This window comes from Stylophora pistillata, chromosome 2 (assembly GCF_964205215.1).
Source record: "Stylophora pistillata chromosome 2, jaStyPist1.2, whole genome shotgun sequence".
NCBI classification, from domain to species: domain Eukaryota; kingdom Metazoa; phylum Cnidaria; class Anthozoa; order Scleractinia; family Pocilloporidae; genus Stylophora; species Stylophora pistillata.
This window is the reverse complement of record NC_142520.1, coordinates 8062201-8089997: the sequence shown is the minus strand read 5'-3', so window position 1 is coordinate 8089997 and position 27797 is coordinate 8062201. Positions and strand designations below refer to the sequence as shown.

General features: G+C 36.2%; 2 protein-coding genes across 15 annotated transcripts in view; one reads left to right on the top strand and one right to left on the bottom strand.

Annotated features, from left to right (window-relative positions):
- The window catches only part of LOC148736918 (uncharacterized), a 700731-nt gene that overhangs the window by 63270 nt on the left and 609664 nt on the right, over nucleotides 1-27797 (top strand). The gene's annotated exons all lie outside the window — the stretch shown is intronic.
- On the bottom strand, nucleotides 825-18995 carry LOC111344547 (uncharacterized). 3 transcript variants are annotated; one of them, XM_022951788.2, is made up of 19 exons: nucleotides 18822-18995; nucleotides 8747-10084; nucleotides 8343-8608; nucleotides 8195-8254; nucleotides 7557-7764; nucleotides 7037-7144; nucleotides 6663-6750; nucleotides 6233-6323; nucleotides 6093-6148; nucleotides 4824-4950; nucleotides 4633-4736; nucleotides 4217-4319; nucleotides 3960-4110; nucleotides 3768-3849; nucleotides 3242-3308; nucleotides 3042-3124; nucleotides 2764-2884; nucleotides 2310-2351; nucleotides 825-2208 (listed from the first exon to the last, which is right to left on the bottom strand). In XM_022951788.2, the coding sequence occupies exons 1-19, from the start codon at nucleotides 18877-18879 to the stop codon at nucleotides 2041-2043; spliced, it is 3321 nt and encodes a 1106-aa protein (XP_022807523.2). In that variant the 5' UTR covers nucleotides 18880-18995; the 3' UTR covers nucleotides 825-2040. The 3 variants fall into 3 exon arrangements, with proteins under 3 accessions (XP_022807523.2, XP_022807522.2, XP_088606786.1); XM_022951787.2 differs by lacking the exon at nucleotides 18822-18995 and adding an exon at nucleotides 14503-14752; XM_088750660.1 differs by lacking the exon at nucleotides 18822-18995 and adding an exon at nucleotides 10727-11136.

Genomic DNA, 27797 nt, shown 5'->3' with positions numbered 1-27797 from the left:
TTAGGATCTATCTTTAATTATATTTCCTGTTTTTAATGATTACATTTTACATTTTATATATTCAACTCGGTGACTACATTATTAAACTCTTATATTTTAATATTAGCTAGTTCTTAATTCTTAATTTATTTAAATTTATATACCTTCACAAGGCTTTATAATTTCCTTTTCTCTTTTTATTTCGTGGCGTACTTGTAAACTAGCTTTTGCTAAGCGTTCTGACCACGTTAAATAAATTGATTGATTGATTGATTGATTGATTAAGAAAGCTGGTTTCATATTCTGTTCGGGACCGTAAAGAGGGTCAAAAAATATTTTATCGATGTGCAGTATGAAAAATAATAGGATGCTTGTTAATGTTCACATTTGCTTTCTAAGCTTTGCTTTTTGGCCAATTGTTTCTTTATCGGACGATCTCTTAGCAGCACAAAATTATCAGCTGGCGTGCCAGGTGCCTGAGGTTGTTTATTTACAGCGCTGACTATATTGACTAAGTATTAAAACAGAAGTAAAAGAAATTGATAGATAACGGAACAAATCAATGACAAACAAACAAACAAAGCAAAACAAATAAACAAACAAAAAAAATAAGTCACAGAGTGGGTGTAATTGGACTGTTAGGCATCTTATGACCTACATCTTCGCTCCCGATTTATCGAAACAATAAAACGCGATATTCGTCAATATTCGTCTACATTATTATTTCACAGTGCTGCAAATCGGACTTGTTTCCAAGAGATTAGTTCAATTTCTTCCTTTGTATCCAAAGTGATCGAAGGATTGTGACCGGAAAGGGTACTACGTTTGAGCGATGGAACTGATCATTAAAGGAACTGTTCCTCTTTGGTTTATTTATCCATTTTTTTTTTCATGATAACATTTAACAGTCAGCTGCAACTACTACTATTACAAGAGAAAATAGTATTTGGTATTTCAAAGGGAGTTTAACTCCTTAAAAAGTAGAAAAAGATGACACCATCATGTAATATTAGTAAAAACTCTGCATAAATAGAATTCAAAGACGAGACAATAAAATGCATATGAATTAATGAATTAATTAACATTTATATAGCGCAAATTAACATGTGGATATGATCAAATGCTCTTTACAATACTGTGCGGGAGACTTTACCAGACTGCCAGTGGCAGTTTACAATCCAAAAAGGCGAATTATTTATAGATGCCCCCTCCCCCCAATTCCCAGTAACAAGGCCAGACCACATCACAGTAATCTCGTGATGTGCGTTCTTTAACGTCCCCTGCCTGATCAAATTATATCTATCTAAGTAAAGATGCAGGATTATTCGTCCTTATCCGAGAAGACTAGAATGTCTGTCTATTTCTTGATATTATAGAAAGGTAGCACATTCTCCTTAGTCATTTTAAGACCATGAGTGTTGGTCCGGCCAGGGCTCGAACCCTCGACCTCCCGCACAACAGTCCAGCGCTCTAACCAATTGAGCTAACCGGGAGGCGGTTACCATGATCAAAGTTAAACAAAGCACTGTTTGAAGACGTTTTCAGCGTCAACATGATGCGTCATATGAATTACCGCCACATTCCAACTAAATAGTTTGGGGCAATCATAAGAGGAACGGATACACCAATATGTGACGGACACACTGTTTAGAATTCTAACATTGATCGACAGCCAGCCTCTAAGCTCGTTACTTACGAACAATTTAGCTCGCAACTAAGGCGAAGTTTCTCATATTACGTACGATAGTGAAAAAAACTACACGCTTTTGATTACAAAAATTAATATTTTTTGCACTTAGCTTAAAAAAAAAAAAAACCGATTGACCACCGACTTTGGCAAGTTGCCTTATCAACGAATTAGACTCCTTCATCCAAATATCATCAGTGACTAACATCTTATAAGTGATTTATTTACCCAGCTAATGGTGCAATCGCAACTGCCGAAATTTTATGAACAGATCGAAAATAAACAATCGCCTTAGTTTAACTACGGTGATCAGAATAATCGTATTAAACAATGAGACAGTCCACTTTTGTACTCGCTCTGTTGATTCTATTCCTTCAAGTTGAGGGTTTTTCGCTGAGCTCAAATTCATTGCAAGACTGTAATTCAGCTACCCACATATCACCAACATCGCTTGGATTAATCTGTGAGCTCGTCTTTGTGGAGTTTCCACTGTTTGAAGATGGAAAAATGGTGTTCACCTTCCTTTTGAATCGCTCTCTGATCTGCAGATAGACATGGAAAGTAAGAAAAAAATTCTAATGCATATTCAAGTTTGAAAACCTCATTATCTACACCATATGTATAATTTTTCAATTAAACTTACCTGGCTGTTTCGCAGACAGTGAAGAGCGAAAATCAGGAAACCCTTAAACAGAAAAACATCGTTTATCAGATAATTTGTGATTTGTGATACGACTGGAGGTAGATGTACTAAAGTTAATTTTTTTTTTTTTTTTAATGTCCTAACTCAATTCTATTCTGTCTGGTTTGAACTTGCAAATTTTATATCGCCACAATAAAATTTTGGTTTTAAGTAAGCGATAGAACACATTTACCGGGTTCTATAATGTGAAAAAGTCACACGGGATGTTAAGAGAACACGGAGAAAGCTCATATATTAAAGCCAAACTCTATAAATGGATTAAGCCTTTTGCTTGGAATCTCAATTCACCAATCAGACGATGCGTACTATGTTCACTATGTTATGAAGTGATCTAGAGACTGGAAATGGATGATTTAATGTATAAAGTTATGAAATGATAATATTTGATACTCACCTGTGTAGAGTTTAAGATGTTAAAAATGTAGGAAAAAGCTATGTGTAATGGCGACAGGAGACCAAATAGCCACGTGATACCCAGAAGGGGAATCATCACCACGCATGCTTTAATGCTAATTCTGGGGGACGAAAACATGCGGGTTAATAGAATAAATACCACCCTTACAAAAATTTTCGGTACTCTGATTGATTTTAAGAAAATGCTGAGGCAGATAGACAGAAATTATTAAAAAGAACATCAAAACAGTTTTTTTCAATATAAAAGCTCTATCTCACCGTATTTGTTGACTTTGCTTGTCTCCTTTTGGCTGCATACTGGTCATCTCCTTAATGACTCGTACGAGTATCACCAAGTTGATCTTGAAGGGAGGAAAAAAATTGCATTGTGGAATGGGTGTTGCACATTTAAAGTCATATACTAAAATCACCGATGATGATATGGAGACAAAAATGAATAACCCTTATCAGAAACTTACCAATTCAATTGTGATCACGAATGTGACAAATATCCAAATCAGATTGTTCGCTGAGGACATCCAACAACTAAGATGAAGAAAGGAAAAAAAAAAAGAAAATTAAGATACAAATAAAAGTGTCAGCAAAAATAGTTGCAGTTCTTGAGAATTTACAAAATGGTATACGTATAACAACTGTAACTGTGTACGAAAATATCATGATAAGAATAAGGTAAAGATCAAAAGGTAAGATTATGGAGAAAAAAGGAAATGTGACAAAAAGTAAATATATGGACTAAATAACAATTTGATTAAAAGTGCTTGGAAGATTGATAATTTTAATTTCTCTTTCTCTTCTCTGCCGACCCCTGGTCAGAGTATCTAGAAAACGTTGAAACTACTGACAGCCTTATGAGAAGGGGTCTGAGGAAAAGTTAGTAAGGATACCAAAGCAAATCATACAAAAGGCCAAAACTTCAACAAGCAAAATTAACAATGTAAGAGAAGAAATAGAAGACAAAACGAGAAAGACAGTTACGCCTCTTACAACTTGTCGCTGGTATAGCTTTGTATCCCTTCTTTCCCAGCCGCGATACATAGTGAAATGGCCACCATAACCAGGGGCAAACCTATTGCACAATTTTACAGCAGACAAAGCGACTTAAAATGATTCATCTAGTTAAAACATGATTCACAACAGTACATGTATCAGGTAAGTTTAGCTGTAAAAACAAAGTACCCCATGACATGATGTGATAGATGTGCATCGTTGTGTTGATGTTATAAACTTTTACAACAAACAGGTAGAGATAAATTCCCTCGACCAGCATCCAACAGAAAGCAGCCATCAGGAAATATTGCACAAGAGCTGCCACTGTGACACACGCAGCCTGCACAAAATGGAAAAGAAAACAGCAAGTATGTTGTCATTTTCATGTTTTGCTCAATTATGATATCTTTGAATATATTCTACAAAATAGAAAAGTCACCACCCACCTTGTTTTCTGTGGCGTTTATTCCGATGAGAAAGATTATTTGTCCTGCACCTAAAGCCACAGCAAGGCTTAAGCGTATTTGAGACAGAGGCTGACGGACATCTCTGATAAAGTCAAAAGTATTAAACAGCACCAAAAAACAAAAACAATAAGACGTGGAAGAAAGCAAGAGCGATTAGTTACATGTACGCAGTTGAGCTTAGACAGTCAATGATAACGAGTGACGCCCACATCATGCCGTGTAGATGTAGTTTTATATTAGCACCTCGGTCTTTTCAATCGTAGTCGTAGCCATGAAAAAATGGATCAATTTTTTTTAGCACGATGAATAGTGCACTGGCCTGATTTATGTCAAATATCCTCCAGGGTATGTAGGAAATGAATGTACTTTCATGATATTTTGATTAGAGTACTCACGTGAGGAACGAATACAGACTTATTGTCCATAGCATTCCCATGATTGAAAGGCTCAATCCTATGCATGTGATAATCTCCAGAATAGTTCTGTCCTTAGTGGAGAGCTGTGGCACAAACAGAGACAAAAAAAGGACGATATATTTATTGACCACACAGACCTATTACTTGAAAATCAATTAACAAAAGATTACCTCAGTGCTACCGCTGAAGTCCACTAAGACAGCAAAATGAGTCAAATGATTGCAATGGCAAACTGTTTCTTTGGAATCACTTTTCGATGAATCTACCCGACAACCCTCCTCTGAAAACCCACCTGCACTAAATAAGAACATTTGCAAATAAGAATAATGATCTTATATAAAAAAATCGGGGTTTCAAACATCAATTACAGTCTTGACTGCCTTTGTTTTGGTATTTCATAGAAAAAATGCATCAGTATCCTCTCGGCGGTACTACATAACGAATAGGTGAGTATTGGAGGGAGGCAAAAGTAAAAGTATATTCCAAATAAAATTAACTTTGCTACAACAACAAACATGAAAAACAACGTACAAACCTACACGACTGTTCCCAACCAGTAAAATAGTTAAGCTAAAGGACGGCAAGGATATATTAATCACTTAATCAGATAAATAGTTCTGGTAGATGGAATGTTTTTTTTTTTTGGTTTTTATTTTTTTTATTTGAGGATCTGTACCAAGTACTGGAGCAGAAACAATAGGACATGGGTCCCCTACGAGGTTTAAGCTCCAACAAACCCACCCATCCCGCCCCAGGGGAGGACATCCATCACACAGCAGTCTCGTGCGTGGGAAATTAACGTCTCTTACTCCTAAGCCTGCAGGAGACAGGACCTCCATTTATTCGTCTCTATCCGAGAAGACTAGAATATCTAACCATTTCTTGATGCTATAGAAGGGTAGCACATTCTTATCAATTATTTGAAAACCTTGAGTGTTGGTCCGGCCGGGGCTCGAACCCTCAACCTCCCGCACAACAGTCCAGCGCTCTATCCATTTAGCTAACCGGGAGGCGGTTTGGCCTTGGTCATGAGAATTGATCGATCCGACTTCACCTCAGAATATCAAAACGTCAACAATTGTCAACGACAACGTAATCTGACATTCAGGGCTATGAACATCGTTTGACTGATAATTTCTAATTTCTATACCAAGTTTTGGACTCAGGAAACACAAAATTTTAAAGCATGTTAAGTTATGTAATTAATAAAGAAAGAGAAGTTTAACAGTGCCTTGTTCTGTTGCAAAGTACCCAAGAGAAACGGCTTGAGCATGAAAGAAATGTAGGGGAAAAACGAGAGGTAGTAGTACTTCATAGACATCATAAAGGTTGGCAGAGGGTGTGATATCTTTAGCGATTTGTTTTGTACACTGATAAACCTGCTCTTTCAACTGATTAGAGTGCAAGTTATATCCAAAATTTGGTACAGATGCTATTACCTATTTTTGAAGCCACTCCAAAACATACAATGCTTTTCTTCGTCAGCATGTACAACCTATAAATGAAATTTCTTTAAAAACCGAGTCAAAGTAGTACAGATGGCCCTAGTTTATCTTTCGGTGTTCATACATACTGTTACCTCTAGGTTGCTAAACTTTAAGGTGACATCTTGCCGTAATTTTGCAGGCCTGGGATTCATAGCTGCCGTCATTATCATGGTGTTCACAGACCTGAAAAGGAAAAAAAAAACTCTAAAAACTACCCAGGTTGTCTTGAAGGTAAAAGTAACCCAGTATTCCCCAAAGCTTCTTACATCAATGCTGTATAATACTACTTAACTTAATACTGAAGAATTCAGCTTTATGTATTTTTTTCTCCACCATCTCTGTGTTTTTCAGAGTTAAGAGAGCAACCTAACCATTATAAAACTGTCTTCCGACGCGTTAAAACATTGGGCCACGTAACTGGTGATGGCAACGCTCACTAGGCTTCGCTATGGCATGGTATAGCACTAAATGTATGCATGTTAAGTGGGAACCAAATTTTAAATATTCATTTTTTAACTTCACCTTGAACTGTCAGTTTCTCCCGCGATTGATATATTTTTGAGTAGCAATTCATGGAGATCCTTGTACACGCACCCTACAATCACTGATCCTAAAACGAAAACAGCTTAACTGTGTGAAAATGTCCTTGTAACGCCATACTGTGAGACAATTTAGTCCATATATTCATGTATTTCAAATGGTAATCTACTATGTTCCACTTTTTTTTCTAGCAAAGAACTGAATGGATAATTAAGTATGGGCTAGGAGGAGTTCGTGCCTAAAACATTTTAAAAGAGCGAAACAAGAAAGGCTTTGGCAAAAATATTAGGTTTACCCACTAAATTAGGTATGTAATTAAAATAAAGTTTACAGTATAAAAGGTGGTTAACACAAACCATTCTCAGCGAAATTTTCAGGGGAAATATTAATGCTGGATTTCCATTCTGCTTCCGTAAAGAAGAAGTCAGTCATATTCTGGCGATAGCCTATTTGAATACCCAAAACTGCCGGTAGAAGGACAAGATTAGATAACAAATAGTGATATTGGGAGCCGAGAACAGCAGCACATACTACGATTACTTAACGCGATTCTAATTTATTAGACTGAGTTTGGATATACTATTGTATTGATATCATAACAATATCTAAAAGATTATGGTGACAAAGACAGTAGAGACACTTTTATTTAACTAGATTTTCACCTTTCTTCCTGAACCTACTTGCATCATCACGGGAGGTAGGAGACCATTTTGCTCCCGATACTACTTACAAGAGCCTTTCGAGAAGTCCCTTGTACAGATTACTTTTTAAGGTCAGGCAGCAAAGAAACTGTTCTGTTGCTCAAAAGGTCAGTTATCCAATTTTCTGATTGAGAATTATTAAGAAATCTAAAGAAGAGGTCGTGTTCTAACCCACCCATTTTTTGGCTTGTGATTTTTGTGGAAGGCTTCGTTCCACTCAGATGTTGTTTACCATAATTAAGAGCAAATTCCTCAAAGGCGAATGCTACTGCAAAGATGGATTCTCTCCTCGTTTCATCCTCTTTTTTACTTAAATGGCCTGTATGGGATTTTGTGATGTTCAATAAGTGAGCGGTGAAGTCTTCGAATATACGCACAGCCTCCTATAACGAACAAAATAATCCTTATTCATATCACTTTGAATTTGGCCATATAGTTAGGCCAACAAAAAAGAGACAGAAAATATGCATCGTAAGAATTAATCAAGATAATAATTACTGTAATAATTACTACTTCCAATTTGGACTCTTTGGGTAATATAAGCAAGAACTGATAAAATTTCAGTTGAAAGTCACGGACTCATCGCTCTCTTGTGAAAAGAATAACACGACTTTAGCGGAACTTCATACCACCCTCATTACAGCGAAAGGCTAGAAAATATTTTTGAAGGGCTAATCACGTTTACATGACATTCATAGGATTTTGTTAATGCGTTAGCTTTATTCTTAAGCTTTTCTTTCTACCTTGGACACTTTGAATCTGATAAATTGTCATCTGACAGATGGAGCAATAAATGATTGATCTATTTCATACCTTCAAAGAACTGTTTCCCCTGATATCTATTCCACCAAGTTTTGAAATAGAATAATTCTCCTGTTGCGAAGAAAATACAATAACGTTGAAGAATGGCAGAGACTATGAGAATTATGATTACAAAGAAAAGAGAAGATAAATTACATACCAGATTCTTAAGTACTTCCAACGTAGATGACGGAGAAGTCGAAACTTGCGAAAACAACGGCGATGATGCTGCAGTTGCTGGTGATAATGATAATGAAAAGGATGTTGTTGCTTTCGCTAAAGCTAATGCTGATACTGATTTTGATGACGAGTCTGCTAAAGCTGATTGTACTGTTGCTGCTGTTGTTGACGTTGATGGCGATGCCGATGGTGACGGCGATGGTGAGGGTAAAAATAACGGTAATGGTGACGATAATAACAAAGGAGCTGAAAGTTAAAGTAAATATTAATGATAAAGCGTCGGAAATTTAAAATATGGACTTTGGAGAAAGTGATATTCTATTTAAAGAATCGCGAGCACTCCAACGCAGACAACAACAAATAAATGTAACTTAGTTTACTCACAGTTAGCTTGGGATTTTCCTGTTTGTTGCCTTATTGAAATTTGGGTTGCTAAAACTTGACTTGCTCTTGAATCGGAAGTGCCACAGGGACCATTCCCAGAGCACATTAGATTGTGTTGAGAGTTGATTGGCCAGATTTTAGTCACTCGACATGTGGAAGCGTCGCACTTCTGTATACAATTACTAGCGTTACAAAGTAGATTGCACTCCTGTACTTGATTATTGCAATGCTGTTTTTTACACCCTTCCCCGTTGCACTCCAGTTGACATTTTTCAGCGTTGCAAATTTGTTCACAATCCCCTCCGCTACAATTCAGGACCATTTCACACACTTGCACTTGATGCTTGCAATACTGCTTTTTACACCATTCCCCGTTGCATTCCAGTCCACATTTTTCAGCGTTGCAAATTTGTTCACAATCCCCTCCGCTACAATTCAGGACCATTTCACACTCTTGCACTTGATGGTTGCAATGCTGTTTTTTACACCCTTCCCCGTTGCATTCCAGTCCACATTTTTCAGCGTTGCAAATTTGTTCACAATCCCCTCCGCTACAATTCAGGACCATTTCACACTCTTGCACTTGATGGTTGCAATGCTGTTTTTTACACCATTCCCCGTTGCATTCCAGTCCACATTTTTCAGCGTTGCAAATTTGTTCACAATCCCCTCCGCTACAATTCAGGACCATTTCACACTCTTGCACTTGATGGTTGCAATGCTGTTTTTTACACCATTCCCCGTTGCATTCCAGTCCACATTTTTCAGCGTTGCAAATTTGTTCACACTCCCCTCCCCTGCAATTCAGGACCATTTCACACTCTTGCGTTTTATGGTTGCAATGCTGTTTTTTACACCATTCCCCGTTACATTCCAGTCCACATTTTTCAGCGTTGCAAATTTGTTCACATTCCCCTCCGCTGCAATTCAGGACCATTTCACACACTTGCACTTGATGGTTGCAATGCTGTTTTCTACACCATTCTCCGCTGCATTCCAGTCCACATTTTGTAGCGTAGCAGGTTTGTTCACATTCCCCTTCGCAACAATTTACAACCATTTCACACTCTTGCACTTCACGGTTGCAATGCTGTTTTCTACACCATTTCCCGCTGCATTCCAGTCCACATTTTCTAGCGTCGCAAGTTTGTTTACATTCCTCTTTACTACAGTTAAGAAACATTTCACACACTTTAGCTCCATTGTTGCAATCCTGTTTACACCGTGTTTCTCTGCATTCCATAGAATAATTACCATGAATGCAATCCTGAAGCAGATTGTAGTCGGATGTACAAGGCTGTATATTTTCGTCAAGTAAATCAGTGTCTAGCCCAAAGCCTGAAAAGTAGTAATAATAGTAGCCGTGATAAGAAAGTGATAGAAGTAATGATAAAAGTTATTACTAGTAGAAAAGTGACGCAACATTTTTGCTTAACAGCTTAATGCAAAGCGGCAAAACTTAATGGCTGCTGATCGAGTTTGAGCAGCGAAAATTGCCTCAGCCAGGAGCCTTTATCAGTTTTGATGAGATTCTTCCGCAATTTCGTTACTATTTCCGTTTTACGCGCAGAGAGATGGCAAAGATCTCCACGTGCAACCGAAGGTAGGATATGTTTACGCGACTTATGTGTTTCGCCGCAAGACACCCTTCGGGCGTCATTTAGGTCGACATATCATAATTGGCTATTCACACAATGGCAGGCTGAAGAATCCAGTTTGAAAATATGTCTTTGTAAATAGCACACTTACGTTTCAGTCTTTTACCAAAATTCATCTGCGAAAATACTGTTAAATTAGAAATGTTTAGTTTGACGTGAAAAAACTCAAAACATTTAAGAAAACTGTACCCGAAGGTCTAATGGATCCGTTAATTACACCATCGTCATTTCCATGTTTTCCCGAGAACATTTTCATGGTAGAAGTATGAGTTAATTCAAGCTTAAAGCCTGTGGCTTAGTAATACATGAAGGGTAATCTGACCTTTTGAAGTACATTTCTTGAAATGATTTATTTTACTGTTGGCAGCTTCGATGAAGAGCAAAGTTATCTAGAACCATTGAAAGTTCTAGAGGATTCCATTTTCCCCCTATCGTTATTTTTTTTCCTTTCGGAAAGCCATATGGTCCACTCCTAGGATTATACTTGTGATACATTTTAAACAAAATCAATCGTTTGAGAGTAACTTTGGTACTCATCTTATGGTCATTGTTTTTTGTTTTCCGTTGTATGGGTTTTAAAAGTATCTGTTAGCTGAATCAAATAAGCCTTTCTTCAAATTGCTGTTGCTGAGGATTGGTCAAGGCTTTCTTTCTCATTATGAAAGGCTTGTAAAAATTCTCTTCTCACAAATGTTTGAAACATCAGTCTCATAGTGTTGTTTTGAGCCAGAACCAGCTGCATGTTGTAGGCATATGAGGGAAATTGACTATCATGCAAATTATTGGCGTCAGATCTTTTTCGCTAAATTTCCCCTTTAAATGTAGATTAAACTGATACAACTAATATCGAATTATCATTTTAAGAAACTATTCTATAAGATCTTTTAGAACTCTCTCCGCAACGTGCAATGACACAGCGAAAACCATTTTTTTTTCTAAATGACGTAGCCTTAAACTAAAGCTATTATCTTCGAGTAGTATTCATATTAACCACGATGAATTAATGGCCATTGTCATTCTCTGTTTATTTAGCCCGTTCACAACGATTTCAGTGTTTTTAAAGCACAAGCATTACGGGAGTCGCTTTCAGATAATAAAAGCTCGATTTCAAAAAATTTCTATCATAGAAGATTTTTTTTCCTTTTTATCGATATTAGTACCCACTAATTGTTGCAGAGAGATAGATTACACCTTTTTATGCCGTACACCAAAAATTGCTAGCAATGATACATAATTTCTTTCGTCTATCAAACATTGTGCATAGTAGTTCAAACCCTTTTTTTTTTTAGATCTTCTAAAACTGATGGGTTAATGTTTTCCTTTGCTATACTTAGTGGATCAGAAGACAGCAGTAATTATAATTATTATATTTGAACACACGCATGATAGCTCAAATAGTTTTCTGATTGGCTGCTTCCTCCGAAAAAGTGACGGGGTCATAGTTTCGTAATTAGCCACTGTTTCACTACCATTAAGGTTTTCTAAGACTTTCAGGGAAAATTATGAAAAGAAAAATAAAAGAAACTGAAGAAAATGACGGTGCAATTTGAGCATTTTTGTAGAGCTCTATCTATGTTCCTAACGCTGTTTTGCAAGAAACTGTCATTTTGCCTTTGTAAAAATGTTATTTGTTTAATCAAAAACTTCGAAACACCGACGCTTTTTTTTTTCTTTCTCTTCTTGCTCATGATTAAATACAGTTTTTCGTAAATGCTGAAATTCAGACTACTTCTTCTACCATAGCAAATATTAACGCATAATACCGAAAGACTGATAGGAAAACAAAACCACTCTCCGTTTCCAAAAAAGTTGCTTATGATAAGCATGGTTTATCATAATGCAGGCCATACAAATTTCATAGGTTCTATATTTTTCTGCTTCCCTCTTTTCTCCCGATGGTCATTTAAACTCTGAAGATTTCATCTATGCAATTATTTTTATTGATTATGTATTGGCGGATGCTTATGCAGGGTTGTTACTTCAAAAAATGCATCTTTTTGAAAAGAACGTCGGTATTTACTTAAGAGAGAAACTGACAACCGGAGTGTTCTCCGTAACTTAAAAGTTCCAGTCATCATCTTTTTTTATCCCTTTGACTAGGTTGAATTTCTATTAGCTGAACCAAACGCAACCTTTTAGCAAATTTGCAGTAGCTGTTGATTCACTACAAATTTACTTTGCCAGTATCTCTGAAATAGGCTTTGGTGAGTGTTATCTCTTTGGAAATCTTTTAAAAGTCACACACTAAGTATTTTGAACTAGAAACAGCTGTTTATTGCAAGTATATTATACGGGATAATTATTGTCATGCAAACGATTGACTTTAGTTGTTTCCACGAAACTAAGACGCAGTACGCCTTTTGCAGCCGTTTAAAAATTCATGTAAAACAAATAGAATTGGTATGAAACTATTCCACTAGAGATTTTATAACTATTTTAACATAATAACGTGGGATGCATTATAATAAAGCGAAAACCAACATTTTTTCTTGATTTATACCGCGGCCAACGGTATAAATTTCGGGAGACGGGAACTAAGCATTCGTGCCAATATAAGTATTAATTATTTACTACTATTCTTTGTTTATTCAACCAGTAAAGAGCGAACTAATTCTTTAGGGCGCTAGGATCAGTCGTGTTACCTCGAGACAAATACGCCCTTAGACAAAAATGCCTGAAACAGCTCTATCTTAGAGGATTTTTTTCCGTTGTTATCAATAACCCATTTCCGAATTACCCTTGGCCTCTTTTTCAAAACGAGGCCTGGTGCTCAACCATTCTTGTGAAAATGAGTTTAATTTGCATGTTAATGAGAACTTATTATCATATGAAATGATGAGCGCCTGGACTCGTTTTGAAAATGAGGCCAAGGGTAATTCGGAAAAGCGATATCGGTACCCGCTAAGTGGCACAGAGCAGTATTTCACCATTGTTAGACTCATGCACGAGTGGTTTCGATGATGCACATAGCTTTGTTCCCTTTAAGATTGGATATATTGTTTGATTAGGCGCATTTTTTTATAAAAACTAGTGGAATTTTAGTCCCCTTCATCAGTTTTGGGGGTTCCTTATCCTCAATATATTGATATGTTATCGCTACATTTACAATGACGAGGCACTACTTCTATATTTTGTGGATCAGAATCACGCATATTATGGTGGACAGTAGTAATTTGCTGTGTTAAAACACGCACATAGTGCTTCAAAATATTTCTCTGATAGGCTGTTTCCTCTAAAATTAACCAATAGCCGATAGCAAATGTTTCCGTATTAAAAAAAAATTGTCTCAGACCCATAGGAATTCTAAAAAACTTCAGTGCAATAGAGTCTAAAAAAAAAAAAGAAAAGAAATAAAGAAAGATAATCTTAGAATAATAACGGTGCAGTAAGACAATTTTGACTAAACAAAGGTTCTCATCGAGAATTCGAGATGGCGCTCTATTAATGTTTTCTGTCGAACAAGTTCAAATAAATTAAAACGATTTATGGGAAAAAAAATCGGAAATGCCTCTACGCTTTGCGCCACCCTGCATTTGTTTATGTATAATGGCTAGGCTCGCTGCTTCAACTGGCCGAAGTGCGCGCTTTTTCGAAATCAGATGAAAAGTGAAAAGGAAATAAAGGACCTCTTTAGACCCTTCTCAAAGAGGACTTGAAATTTTGTTGTTAGCTAGGCTAATTTGCGAGAGGCAAAGCTGGGAAAGCTTAGTGTCATCCATCCATTAACTTATTCCTGAATTTGCATATCTTTGAGTTCAAAATCTAGCTAAAATTACAGCATCGTCATGTTTTCAAGAGTTAAATCGGGTTTTTAGCTTGTAAATCATTATGCATTACTTAACTCGTTTATTGAAGTAAATCCCTTGAAATGTTTTTTTTTGTTAATTTTATTTTATTCCTGGCTTCTTTACAGAAGCTGGGGAGGTCGGTTGTAACAAAAAGCATCCTAATCTAAAACCATTCTAAGTTCTAGCCGTCTCAGTTTCCGCTTTATTTTTTCTCAACTTTATTCTGAGACCCATGGATTCAACTCCTTGGAGTATATTTGTGATACATGTTCTACGAGGTCAAATCTTTAAGAAGAATGTTGGTACTCACTCAACAGAGTTATTGATAACAGGAGTGTTCCCCACATTTTACAAACAGCCATATGCATGATTATTTTTCCATCGATGTATGAGTCAGGTTTTTTTTCAGCATCAAACTCGACCAAAGGCTAGCTTTTTCCAAATTAATATTAGCTGTAGGTTAGCTCAAGATTCCCTTTCCTGGCGTTATAATGATGAGGTTGTGGGCGTCCTCTATTCAGAGCTATTTTAAAGATCTGTCTTCGTGTTGTTTTATGCCCCAGCCAGTCGCTTATTGCTGGCATAATGTGCCGGTAATTGACTGTCATTCAAATTATTGACGTCGAATTTTTCCACCCAAATCTAGTCGCAATAATTATTTTACACCTGTTTTGAACTACAGCACAAATAGAACACGTATGGAATAAGCAGAGCAAGAAACGGTTTCATTGCAATCCACATAACTGTTTCAATAGGCTAGTATGAGATACACAGTAACAGAGCGAAAAAAAATTGTTTTTGTTTGCAAGTATGTAGCCCTAGGCTAAGGATGTTAGCTAAGCGTCGATGGAAAATATTCATTTTAATCTCAATATCAATTAGCGACTAATAGGACTCTTAATGATTGAGCTAGTCAACGACGATCAGCTTTGTCTCTTTATGGCGCTAGCATTAAACGTGTCGCCTTGAGACAATTATAGCTCAGCTTATAACGGATCTGTTTTAGAAGTTTTTCTTTCATCAAAATTGGTACCTACTAGGTGGTGCAGAGATGTAGATGGCCCCTGTTTATGCCCTGCACTAACGACGCATATTTATTTTTTCTTTCAATAGGTATGGGGTTCTTTAAATTTACTGTATTACTGCATTAACGTATCGTTTCCTCATTCACAATTACGAATAGTCAAAGCTATACTTTGTGGATCAGATTCACGCATAGTATGGTAGACAGCAATAATTAATTTGTTTTGTTTAAGCACGCACATCATGTTTCTCAGAATACTCTCCTGACTAACTTTTTTCTTCAATATTGACGGTTTGATAACTAATAGCTCATACAAGGTGTTTTCGTAATCAACCTCCTGTTTCAGACTGCGCGCCCTTAGGGTTTCTCAAAATTTTCAAGAGAATACATTTCGAGCTGAATTCTGCAGCCCACCGAAGTTTAAATAGTCAATTATAACATGTCAACATAAAGTTTCATGCGGCAGAAAATCCTGGTCCTTAGATTTCCATAATACCACTGCATGTGAGTCAAGACGGCAAAATCACCTCGATCGGCAAGCGTCAAGATATGGCGTAGCTCTTGGCACGCGCATCGAAGTCTACAGTTTGCGTTTCAATCCGAAGAGAGTTATTTTGCAGTGTGTCATTTACAGAAACGTTCTTATCTTACTTTCAAATGCTAAACTCACGTTCTATTTTTAAATTACCTATTGTATCTAAGAGGGTGGGGGGTGGGAGTGGGTGTGGGTTAGGAGAGAGGTTAACTTTTTAACCTCTTCTCTTTCCTATTGCTGCTATAATCCTTTCCATTTCATTTCAGATCAAATTCACATACGTGTGCTTTACTGTTGCAATTCTGATTGCACCCTGTACCTTTACAATCCATTTAAAAAGAATAATTAACACTCTTGCAATTAATTGGATTGCAAAACCTGGTTGTATTATCACAATTTGATTTACACGTATGGTGGTTGCATAATCTCCCAGCCTAAAGCCTGAAAAAAAAATTAAAACGCTGCTTATGATAATTATCAGTAATGATAATTGTTAAGAGAAGTAGAAAGGTGACGCATGAGCTTCGACGAGCCAATACACAGATTTTGGGAGATTCTATTTCATGGAATCCACCGTTACTGCAAAGTGCGCAGACAAATATTAACTGCTACTGATAAAACCGACTTCTTTCGGCAGAAAAGTATTCAGCCACCGCGAAGCTGTTGGATGTCACCAGTTTAAAATTTAAATTTACAGCGTTTTGTAATTTTCTGAGTAGACGAGAGTTATCACACTGTTCTCCATCTGGTATGTCTGGTATTTTATTTTTAACACTTTCGTTTACATCTATTAATTGATTGTTTTATTTTCTGATGTTTTTTATCTTTTTCAATTTATTATTAGGCCTCTATAAATTACAGTACTGTTCTAAAGTAATGCAAAAGATAATCGCAACATGTTTGCAAATATCTGAGCAATATTTTAGTTGAAATGACATATCGACGATATTTTTTTTAGCAGCCGTGATATGTCGCCTCTATTGAGCTTTCGGCGAGTCATGTTTTTTTTTTCTCAAGGCTAGATGACATCTAGTTTACACTGAGTGATACATCGTTTCCGGTCGACGAGATATCGCTACCGTCGGGCGTTAGATCGGTTGGGAAACGTCGCACTTTTCGTCGAATTCTTCCATCAGACTTACAATGTCTTTAGATTAAGCATTTTTTTTGTATTCTAATAGTATAACTGTTTAGCGTAAATTCAAATATTGTGTCGACAGGATAGTTAGCAGACCTCCTGTACATGTGTGGATAGGTCGAGTTCGCCACATCAGCTAACCTGATTCGCCACGGCACAAAAAATTACAAACTATATGGAACATTGTTTCAATACTTTATCTTCTGGTAGAGTTAACGATAAATTACAACCTTTTGGCACCCAGCCACTTATACGTAGGCGAGAAATGTCCTTTAGAGCGAAAAAAACAATAATAAAGTGCTTCACTAATTCACTGTTGAATTCTTACTTATGCGTTCTTAACTGTAAACCGTAAAATTAAACCACAGGAACAAACGAGATTTACATAAATTTTAATATTTCCGATGAAAGTTATGAAATATTGCACGCTTTTCAAAAAGACAAGTGAAATCGTGACACCCTCTTCAGAAAAGCTTGCGAGTCGACTTTGTCGCTGTAGTGTTGTAATTGAAACCAGTATTCAGTGAAGTTAGACTTTAGTAGCGAACTGGGTTTACTAATGAAGAGCTCGTGATGTTCAAATTAGCGAACACGTTACGAACTCGAACTTGGCGAACTCGAAATGTCGCGAAGCCGGCAATCGCCGTAACACAAGTACTGAGAATAGAAGAAACAAACCGCATATGGAATTTATGAAATAGAGTTTGAGTAAAAATGAAAAGGGAAAGTATCAAAATTTGACCCCTTAACTAATCTTATCTTTCTGTTCTTCCTACACTCGTCTTTTGATCAGAAGTTGAATTGCTGTGATCGACTCTTCAATAAAATCACTCGGTTAAAACATTCAGTTGAAATATTTCCCTTGTTGCCTGCCTCATTTCATACTGAACGGTGAAACAAACTTCAACTTGTTATATTTCGGAACAAGTAATTGGGTTGCTTCTAGTATGATTATTTCCTGACTACCTAGTCATTTAATTCCGCTTTGCTGACGCAATGAGACCACAGAAGCCAATTTTTGATAAAACATTACAATGAAACAAGGTTTGGGAGCAATTTCGCCTGAAGGAGATATAAAAGACATGACAAACGAAATTTTGTAATACATCGTTCGAGCGCTATATAGAATGACATATTCCTGGGTCTGCAATAAATTTCTGAAATCGGATTTTTCAAATTCACTGAAGCGCTATATCGCTAATGATATCTCGCCGGAACGATTTATCACTAGGATGATTTATCGTTGAAACGAGATATCGCAGGAAAGCTCGGATACCTATCCTTCTGACGTGTCGATAAAGCGCGATATATCCATGAATATCGTTTATTCAATTGAATTTAAGATGACAATTGGTTAACAATGATGTAAATACTTCCAGATCCAGGTGAAAATTGAAAAGGAAATTAAAAAATGCATCGACTGTTAGAAGAAGACCTTGAATATTAATAATAATAATAATAATAATAATAACGACTTTATTAGTAGTACTTCCACAAGGTGGCTCCTCGCCTACTAATGACCTAGCTATAGTATATTATTACAAAGAAAAATCAAACCAAACAGAAATAATTATTATTATTACTATTATTGTTATTGTTATTATTATTATTATTATTATTATTATTATTATTATTATTATTATAAGACTTCGCATTTTCATTTCCTGTGCTACAATGCTATTCCAAAGGAATACATTTAGGGCAAACTGGCTTCTAGAAGTACATCCTTTGCAATCTTTTGTCTCGACTTCCTTATGGAAGTCCATGTTGTTAGCTGTGATGAGGAGCAAACTCATCTACAAGCATTGTAAGTTTTCGAGGACTCCATTTTCACCCCGCGTTTTACCTTTTCGGAAGAGGCTAGTTCCTGGGAGTACATTTTTGATACATATTAATTAAAATCGATCTTTTGAAAAAGACTTTGGTACTCACCGACGAGAGTTACTGATAAAAGGAGTTTTCCCCATAGCTGGCAAAGTCTAGTCGTCATAGTCTTACCTTACACTGGTTCGATTAAACATCTGTCGGCTGAATCAAGTTAAACACAATGCTTTGGGCAAATTTGCTAAAGCTGAAGATGTCTTTCTCATTATGAAAGGCCGCATGAGAATTCTCTTTTCAAAACCAGTTACATAATATTGTTTTGAACCAAATCCAGCTGCTTATTGTCGGCACATGAGGGAAATTGACTGTCATGCAAATCATTGACGCCAGATCTTTCCGCTAAAATTCAGTCACATTTCCCCTTTTTTGCACCCGCTTAAAATTTATGTAAAACAAATATAAATAATATTAAATGATCATTTTAAAAAGTTATTCCATAAGATCGTTTCGAAATATTTCCGTAGAATAAGACGTGACTTGTAATGATAGAGCAAAAACTTTTTTTCTTAGTTTCTAAATGAAGTGGCCTTTGGCTAAAGATATTAACTTCGTGTGAGTATTCATATTAACTTCGATTATTTAATGGCCATTATCATTCTATGTTTATTTAACCAGTACACAACGCTTAAAGTGTTTTTAAGGCGCGAAATAATTAGTACCCGTTAGGTGGTGAATATCTATAACTGTTTTCGTCTTTCAAGAATTAGGCATAGCAGATCAAAATGTTGTTTAATTCGGTCTTCTAAAACTGGCGGGGTAATGTCTTCCTTCCATAGGTATTCGGGTTTCCTATCTTAACTGCATTAATGTATAATTAGCTCATCCACGATGACGAATTGTCAATGCTATACTTCGTGGATCAGGTATTATCATGCATAATATGGTAGACAGTAGTAATTTGTTATGTTTAAACACGCACACGATAGTTCAAAATAGCTTTCTGATTGGCTGTTTCATTAAAAAAAAAGTGACGGGTTCATAATTAAAATATCATGAAATATGTCCTCGTATTTAACCACCTGTTTCACTACCCTTACGTTACTAAAATATTCAAGAAAAATTCTGGAAAAAAGGGAAAGGAATATAAATTTAAAATAACGACGATGCAGTTTTAACCTTTTTTCGGTGAATAAAGTGTTCCCATCGTAAATGCAAAGAGCTTTATCGATGTTCCTATCGTTATTGGCGTCATTTTCTCTTCGCGCAATTTCTTTTTAGGACACCTTCGAAACGCCGATAATATTTTTTTTCATAATAATAAAATACCGTTCTGCATTAAGGATTCGGCAGACCTTCGAGGGCCATTGTTTTTTTTTTTTTTTTTCATTTTCTTAATAGTATTTCATCTCAAACTAAACATTACTATTTTAACTACTATTACTATTACTATTAAATACTATTTTAGTATCCACGCGAGTTATTTACAAAAACGTATTTTCGAGTTTAATTCTTAAGCAGGCCACTCCAGAGGGGTTTATTGCGGCAAGACATCCTGGTGTTTGAATTTAAATCGCGTAAATATCTCCTAATTTCGGTGACATGTGAGTATCCCGGTCTCTCTTATTGCTGCTCTAAAACCCTAACAAATAAAACTCCCTTTTTATAATTTTTGTGAGCCAGACGAATGAAAATTTGCGGCCGTTTCAGTGTTCTCTTACGGACTAATAGTAAACTGAACGTGTTATTTCAGCGAGCTTCGATTCCATTTCATTTGAGCAATGCACTCATTTGAATTCAAAGCGATCGAAAGATTTGCTACGTACGTCACGAAGAGAACTAATTAACTTTGAAAAACGTAGCTGAACGGGGTAAAACGCATAAATTATTCTTTTATCTTTAGTTATTTGGTAGTCTATTTAACGTACACTAATCTACACCAACTACTGATTCATTCATTATCACAATAGCAAAATGCCATTTGTCATTACATTAGCAAGATGCCATTTGTTATTACAATAGCAAGAAGCCATTTGCTATTTGACCAGTGATTTCATGTTTAGTTGTGTTTGCTCATCGCGTAAAATCAAAATGACTTCATCTCGTTATACAAGCAAAAAAATGTCATATATAGTGTAATATATAGTGGGGGGAAACGTTAAAATGGGTGCTAAAAGATCAAGCAGAATACTATGTACACATATCAAGTGAGTCCAACACCTCATGTCAAGTTTACCGACATCTCCTATAGATTTTATCTTTCGTTGAAGGGCAACTATAAATTAAACAGAACTAACAAACCACTTGTGTACGTGCTTTTAGTTCTAGTGGCGAATGACAACCAACCTCTAAATTAGCTGTCTTCGATAAATTTACTCGCTTTCCTGAGTAACTTTGCTTGCTGCTTAAACATAACATAGGGTAAGATTACTTTTTTGTGATCAAACGAAGGTAGTTACATCAAGCTAAGAGCTAAATGATTCTCACAGATATTTTTTTATCCGAAGAAATTTCGGTGAAAGATGCCAAAACATTATCTAGCTTAGACTCAGTTCGCAGCTGTGCCTCGAAGTAACCGGGATAAGCGCTGATTCCTTCTGAGTAACGACGTCACATGCATGGAACAAAGCACGGAATAAAGCTAAAAGGTTCGTGCCTTCTAGCTTTATTTTATTGAAATATCCCTAATTAGTATATACTAAAACGGTGGATAGCGTTGAAGGCGCGCTATGATTGGCTAGTCAAACTCCGAATATCCTTTGCTATTTACCTCCGAGCAACTAGGGAAAAAATGGCGTGCCGGTTTGCATCCGTGACAAGCGAATAAATCACTCAAATAACGACGAAGCAGTCCCTGAAAACACAGAGAAAGCGACTAAATTTGGTTTGGCCGTGTTTAAAGGTAATGGTAACCGGGAGTTTATCGATAAAACCAATGAAAAAGGTTTTGTTTACAAATGCAAATTAATCTTGCGTAACCTCACTTGTTCACTTGAAAATCAAAGCTGAATGATATTTTTTACAAAATGGTTTCAAATACAGAAAGAGTTTGCAACACCATTTGAAGAAATGTCGCCACCAGAGCTAAACAAATGTCTTCGGAAATTTTATCTGTCAGCGAAAAAACGTGACGGCAGTTTTTACAACAAAAAATCACTTACCACGATCCGAGCCGCGTTGGATCGTTACGCGCGGGAAAATGTGGGAATCGTTGCTGGAATGTATGAGTTAAAATAAATTTTTGGTGGTATATATTATCTCACTGTTTTAGTATATACTAAAACAACTATTCACCTCAGTTTCGGTGGTTAGCGGTGGATATTTACCTCGCCGCTTCGCGGCTCGGTAAATATCCACCACTAACCACCTCCACTTCGGTGAATAGTTGTTAATTATTGCTGAAATTTGAAGGTCATTTAGCCATTTAAAAGTGTTATTTATCAAAAACAGAAATGTTAAACTGAATTAATCTGTACTTTATCTAAATTTATAATTTCGAAACTAAACGTAGCGAGTTCATAGGAAAATAAAACTTTTGAAATCGACAACTGACACCATATTTCTCTCATGGGATCGAAGGACAACATGAATAATGTACTAGGTTTTCTTTTTTCTTTTTTTTTTCTAACTGGGATGGAGCTTTAGCGTCCGTTTATAGAAAAACATCCAACAACTCAAGTCGATAAAAAGTCAAGGAAGCAGGAACTTAATTTCAAGGGAAATAAATGATAAATCCGTCACAAGTTGATTGTCGTTGACGGCATTAATTGTGAAAATTCTTGTCTACACTTGCATTCTCTTTATCACAATCATTGTTTTCTATAGAACGTGTTTATCAAATGAGCTCGGATGAATTCCCTTCCCTTTTTGTACAAGATTGTTCATTCCGTAAGTAAAATGTGCCAATGAGTTTCAAACGATGAGCTTAATTCATTTTTGTGCGAAGGAGATCTTACAATGTGTAATTGTTATAAACTACATTCCGAAACAAGCTTAAGCACATCTGTTTCTTTGTTTTTATTTGTATATTTATCTTTATTACCAAAATTATTTTCAATTATAATAAATAAGAAGTAAAAAAATAAATCCATCCAAAAGCTCTAAGCGCTTCACAATCAAGGTTAAAATTAAAATAATAATCAAACATAATCATTCATTAAAATAACGCTTAAAAAGATAAGTTTTAAGATTACGCTTAAAAGCGTTAAGGTCTACACGACATTTTATGGTTTCAGGGATGTCATTCCACAGCTTAGGTGCAGAGACAGAAAAGGCGTGATCGGCATAAGATTTCAACTTGGAGCGAGGAATCACCAACAAGTTTCTACTCGATGATCGTAAAGACCTAGTAGGCTTATAAGTTTCTAACAAGTCACTGATATAACTAGGACATAAATTATTTAATGCTTTAAAAGTAAAAAAAAAGATTTTAAAAATAATCCTCTGCTACACGGGGAGCAAGTGCAGTTCCCTCAGTAAAGGGATAACGTGACCACATAAGATCAGCCGTCCCGCACAATTCTGGGCTAAGTGCAATCTATGAACTAAATGTTTTGGAAGACCACATAACAGAGAATTGCAGTTGTCTAATCTGCAAGTAACGAAGACGTGTACTACCGCCTTAGTACCACTAGCTGACAAAAACTTTCTAATCCGAGAAATATTCCGGATGTGAAAAAATGCAGATTTACAAATAGAATAAACTTGATATTCCATATTTAACCTATTGTCAAAGACTACACCTATTTTCAGAATGCGAACGCTGTATAGCAGATCCATCAATCGCTGTAAAAGAAGGAAGCTGAAAAGCAGAGAGATTGCCCGATCCAACGGACCAAAATTTCAGTCTTATCACCGTTGATTTTAAGTTCGTTCGATGACATCCAAGTTCCAATATCTTGTAGGTAGGCTTCGATTCTCTTAGTAGTAACTGATGAACCGAGTCAAGCGAAAAGTAGACCTGGCAGTCATCCGCATAGAAACGGACAGGTTGTCTTCGGTCTGTGAGATAAGACTTAAACCAAGCAAGAACCTTGTTTTTGATACCAAACCGAGTATAAGTCTGTGAAGTAATAGCCCATGGACGACCGTGTCAAATGCCGCGGATAGATCGAGCAGTAATAAAACAACAGTACAACCACGATCCACAGTACGTAAGATGTCGTCATGAACTCTCAAAAGGGCAGTCTCAGTAGCATGCAGTTTCTTGTAAGCAGATTGTAATTTCTCATCAAGGTTGTTGTCATCAATATACTGCACAAGGTACCGCAACCGATTTCTCAATCAATTTAGAGACGAACGGAAGGTTAGAAACAGGACGAAAATTCTTAAAATCTTCAGTATCTAAAATTCTTCTTCTTTAAAAATGGAATAATCAATGAAGTTTTGAGTGAATTTGATCTAAGAGCCTCATCCAAGGAACGATTTACAATATCAGTTATAACTGGCAGCAACCTTGGTAAACATTTATTTTTCCGCTTGATATTGATATCATAAAAATACCAACACATTTTGTGTGTTTGCTGTTCTTTTCGTCCTAAATATTTACCAAAATGCACAGTGATACGAGTAGAATATCAATTTTAACAATTAAAACTCAAAGTTATTTTGCCAGTCAATAAGGGAAACCGAAGAAGTACTACATCAATAAAGGGGAAATGGAGAGCAAAATGATATTGCATAAAACAGGGCGATAAAGAGATGGTTTTTACAAACCATTCTAGCTCGGCAAAGTTTGTAGAAGATATATTGATGCTAGCTTGCCATCATTTCTTCCTTGAGAAGGAAGTCACTTGTATTTTGGCCGTAGCCTAATTAAATACCCAGAGCTACCAAAAGGACCAGAAGATAAGTGAGATATTAATTACATATGTGTTAGTGAGCGTTTTCTATGAATTTGATAAAGATTTGAACATATCTAGACAGCACCAAATTGAGATTGCCCCTATGTAATTCAGTTTATAAGGTCTAACAGAATATGAATAGGCGTTCCTGGCGAAGCCTATCCCAAAGTCGATAAGAACGCGACGAGGGTCAGAATCTTCGTAGAAGTCCCCGTTTTATTCTGAAAACAATCAGTTAACGGCTAAAATCACAATGCTGCCAAGGTTGGGAAAGTTACCAATATACCAACAAACCGGCTAAAATAACTAACAAGGCGAAACTAAAGCCATTAAAAAAAAAACAAAAAACGCTAAGATAAAAAAAAACAAAGCCTACTGATTATCGACATTTGGTAAAAGATCCGGAGGCGGACAAAGGCAAAATTAAACAGTCTCGGAAAGATACAATTTAGCTCAACCACATGCACGTGGGAAAGAAAATAGTTTCAACTAAAGGTTTATAGCTTCAAAATCTCATCGAATATTGACTTACTTCATCCTGGGTTCATTTTTCACGCTTTCCAAGTATGAGATGCTGTGTTGGCGATATCAAACACATAAAAACAACAGAAACCAAGCTTAATATCGAGTACATACTTCGAACGCGATGGGCACCAATTTGTGTCTCTTCCAAGTCCCCACCGTGCAAATTCTCTATCCTGAGTACGATCTCAAAACAATGTCCACCTTTCACGGAAGTTTGCGAGGAAACAAGCACGGTGACACCCGATTTTTTTTTTTTTTCAGAAGATGGTCGTTGAACGACCGAAACATGTCTTGTAAATTTAGTTTCAAATGTGTCGTTACTTTTATAAAAATCACTGTAAATACATTTTGATAACATTTAAAACAGAAATACATATTTCATAGCAACACTTTGAAGCACAAAGATAAAAAGTCTGTCAAATTGACTGGACGTATGGTTGTAATGTTCAACATTATTAAATTGTGCCTACTATGTCCCATTTTTTGCCCACAGTTTTTTAGTTAAGTAGAACCAAACATTGTTAAGGAAGTAGCTGACATTAGACCACTTCTGACATATATTAACATTCAACATGACAGAAACTCTTAAAGCCGGGGTGCAAATAATAATTAAAACTCTACATGGTGCTGAATTTTACTATAATTATTGAAGGCCAATTCCTTTAAGCATTTTCACACAAATATTAGAACTTCCAGTGGTTCATTTAGATTAGGCCAAAACCAAACGAATCTTTAACTGCTGAGGTGATCATTTCCTTCATTGTATGTTCATCACTGACGTGGACTAGTATTTTGATAGTGATGTCACATGTAGATACTGTGGGCCTACAGCAGCAGCCCTGCAGGCACCCATGAACAAACTCAAGCGTAAAATTCTTGGGAAATCCTATGGGTGGAATTTGCGAAGACCCTGTCATCCACTTCACAAAGTACTTCACAGTCATACCATTAACACCTATAATAAAGGAGGAGGCTTTGATCTTAAAAAAAAATAATAATGTGGTAATATACAAGTTCGTAAAACATAGTAACGGAGAGCTTCATTTGCCTCCTTAAGATGTAAGCCGTAATATAAATTTCCATATATCACCAATGCAGTAATTGTGTAAATGATTACATAACATCATTCTATATACTTGATACTTAAAAATTGTCACTGGTGCCATCATTAGTATTTTGAAATTTGTTGTAAAGACTTCTTGGTTTACTTTCTAATTATTGTCTGTCTTGATAAATAGAATTATACTCCATTACCAATGGATTCAATTACATCACTGAAGAACCTGTACGTGTTGAACTCTGAATCTCTACAAAGCTGTGACTCGCTAAAGTTTACTATTAATTGATCCAGAAATTCATCTGCAGCAATAGTAAAACAGCTTCCATTTGTAAATACAGGCTTCCAGAGTTCTTTCTCTCTCCTCATGTGGCCAAGAATACCACATTCACAGAAGGCACTTTCAATTTGGACCAGCTGAGGAAGATATTGGTATATTTGATCCTTGATGCAAGTTTTCCTAGGAGTATTAAGATGAAAGAGTGCTAGTGCGTGCTTTTAAGAGAGCCTTTGTGTAAAATAGTGCTTTTATGCAATAGGCAGCTAAATAAAACGCATGTCTATAATAACTAGTGAAGTATAACTAAGACCATTATTGAATGAGCAGTTGAATTCCAGTAAGTCTCCTTTTGAGGAATACCTGAATGTCCTACTTTTCTCTGCACATCAAGCACCTCATCACATGTTAGCTCAGTTCTCAATTGTCCATCTGTCATGGTCTTTGATAGCTTAAAACAAAGATTACAGATTATTTTATTATTTTTGTTCTCTTCCTTTGTTTCTGCAAAGAGTACCAATTCTTTGAAATATAACGAAAGATCGTGGGCTTTTGAACTACAATTATTCTTTTTGGTTACAATGAATATATGAAGTTCATATATTTTGAACTGCGGTATTAAATACGAATGATGCACGATCCTTCTCAGTAGATAGCGCTATTTATGCAATAGCGAAAATCAGACCTGAAAAAGAATTTTTTTTTTCAGGTCTGATTTTCGCTATTGCATAAATAGTGCTATCTACTGCGAAGGATCGTGCATCATACGAATCATTCTTTTTATTACCCCTATATCCTTGCATGGCTTTATTTAGGTGGATATTTTTTTGAAAACTTTAGGCAAACAATGAATGATTACCTTTCTTAGAAGTACAAGGACAAAGCAAAACACATTTTTCTTTGAAATATTCTGTCTAAAATTACAACGTGTTCGGTGTACTGTTCCTCGAATGATTACGATTGCTTTATATACTGCGTACCTTGAAAAAGTTTATTTCCAAACAGAAAAAGTATTGTTACATTTTCTGGCTTTTAACTTGCTGGAGCATTTTCATTAATTAAAATTATAACTCGCCCATTAGTTTTGGCGCGATTTTATTGGTTACTTTACGTCACGTGGTGCAAAATCCCAGGACAGTTATCACGCAATAACCCCTGTCCGCGTCGATATTTGTCCTCCGACTTTTTCCTTGAAACAGAAACATAGTCAACACAAGAGTTTCAACTTTTCCGTTCTCCTATTTACATGGAAGGAAACCAAGCTGTTTTTTTTTTCCTTGCTTGCGTCACTCACGTGCATTCGCCATCAGATCACCACTGGCTTTTTTACTGTGTTTACGCGCAGTTTAATTGCGATATTAAAATTAATGGGAGGGTTATAAAAT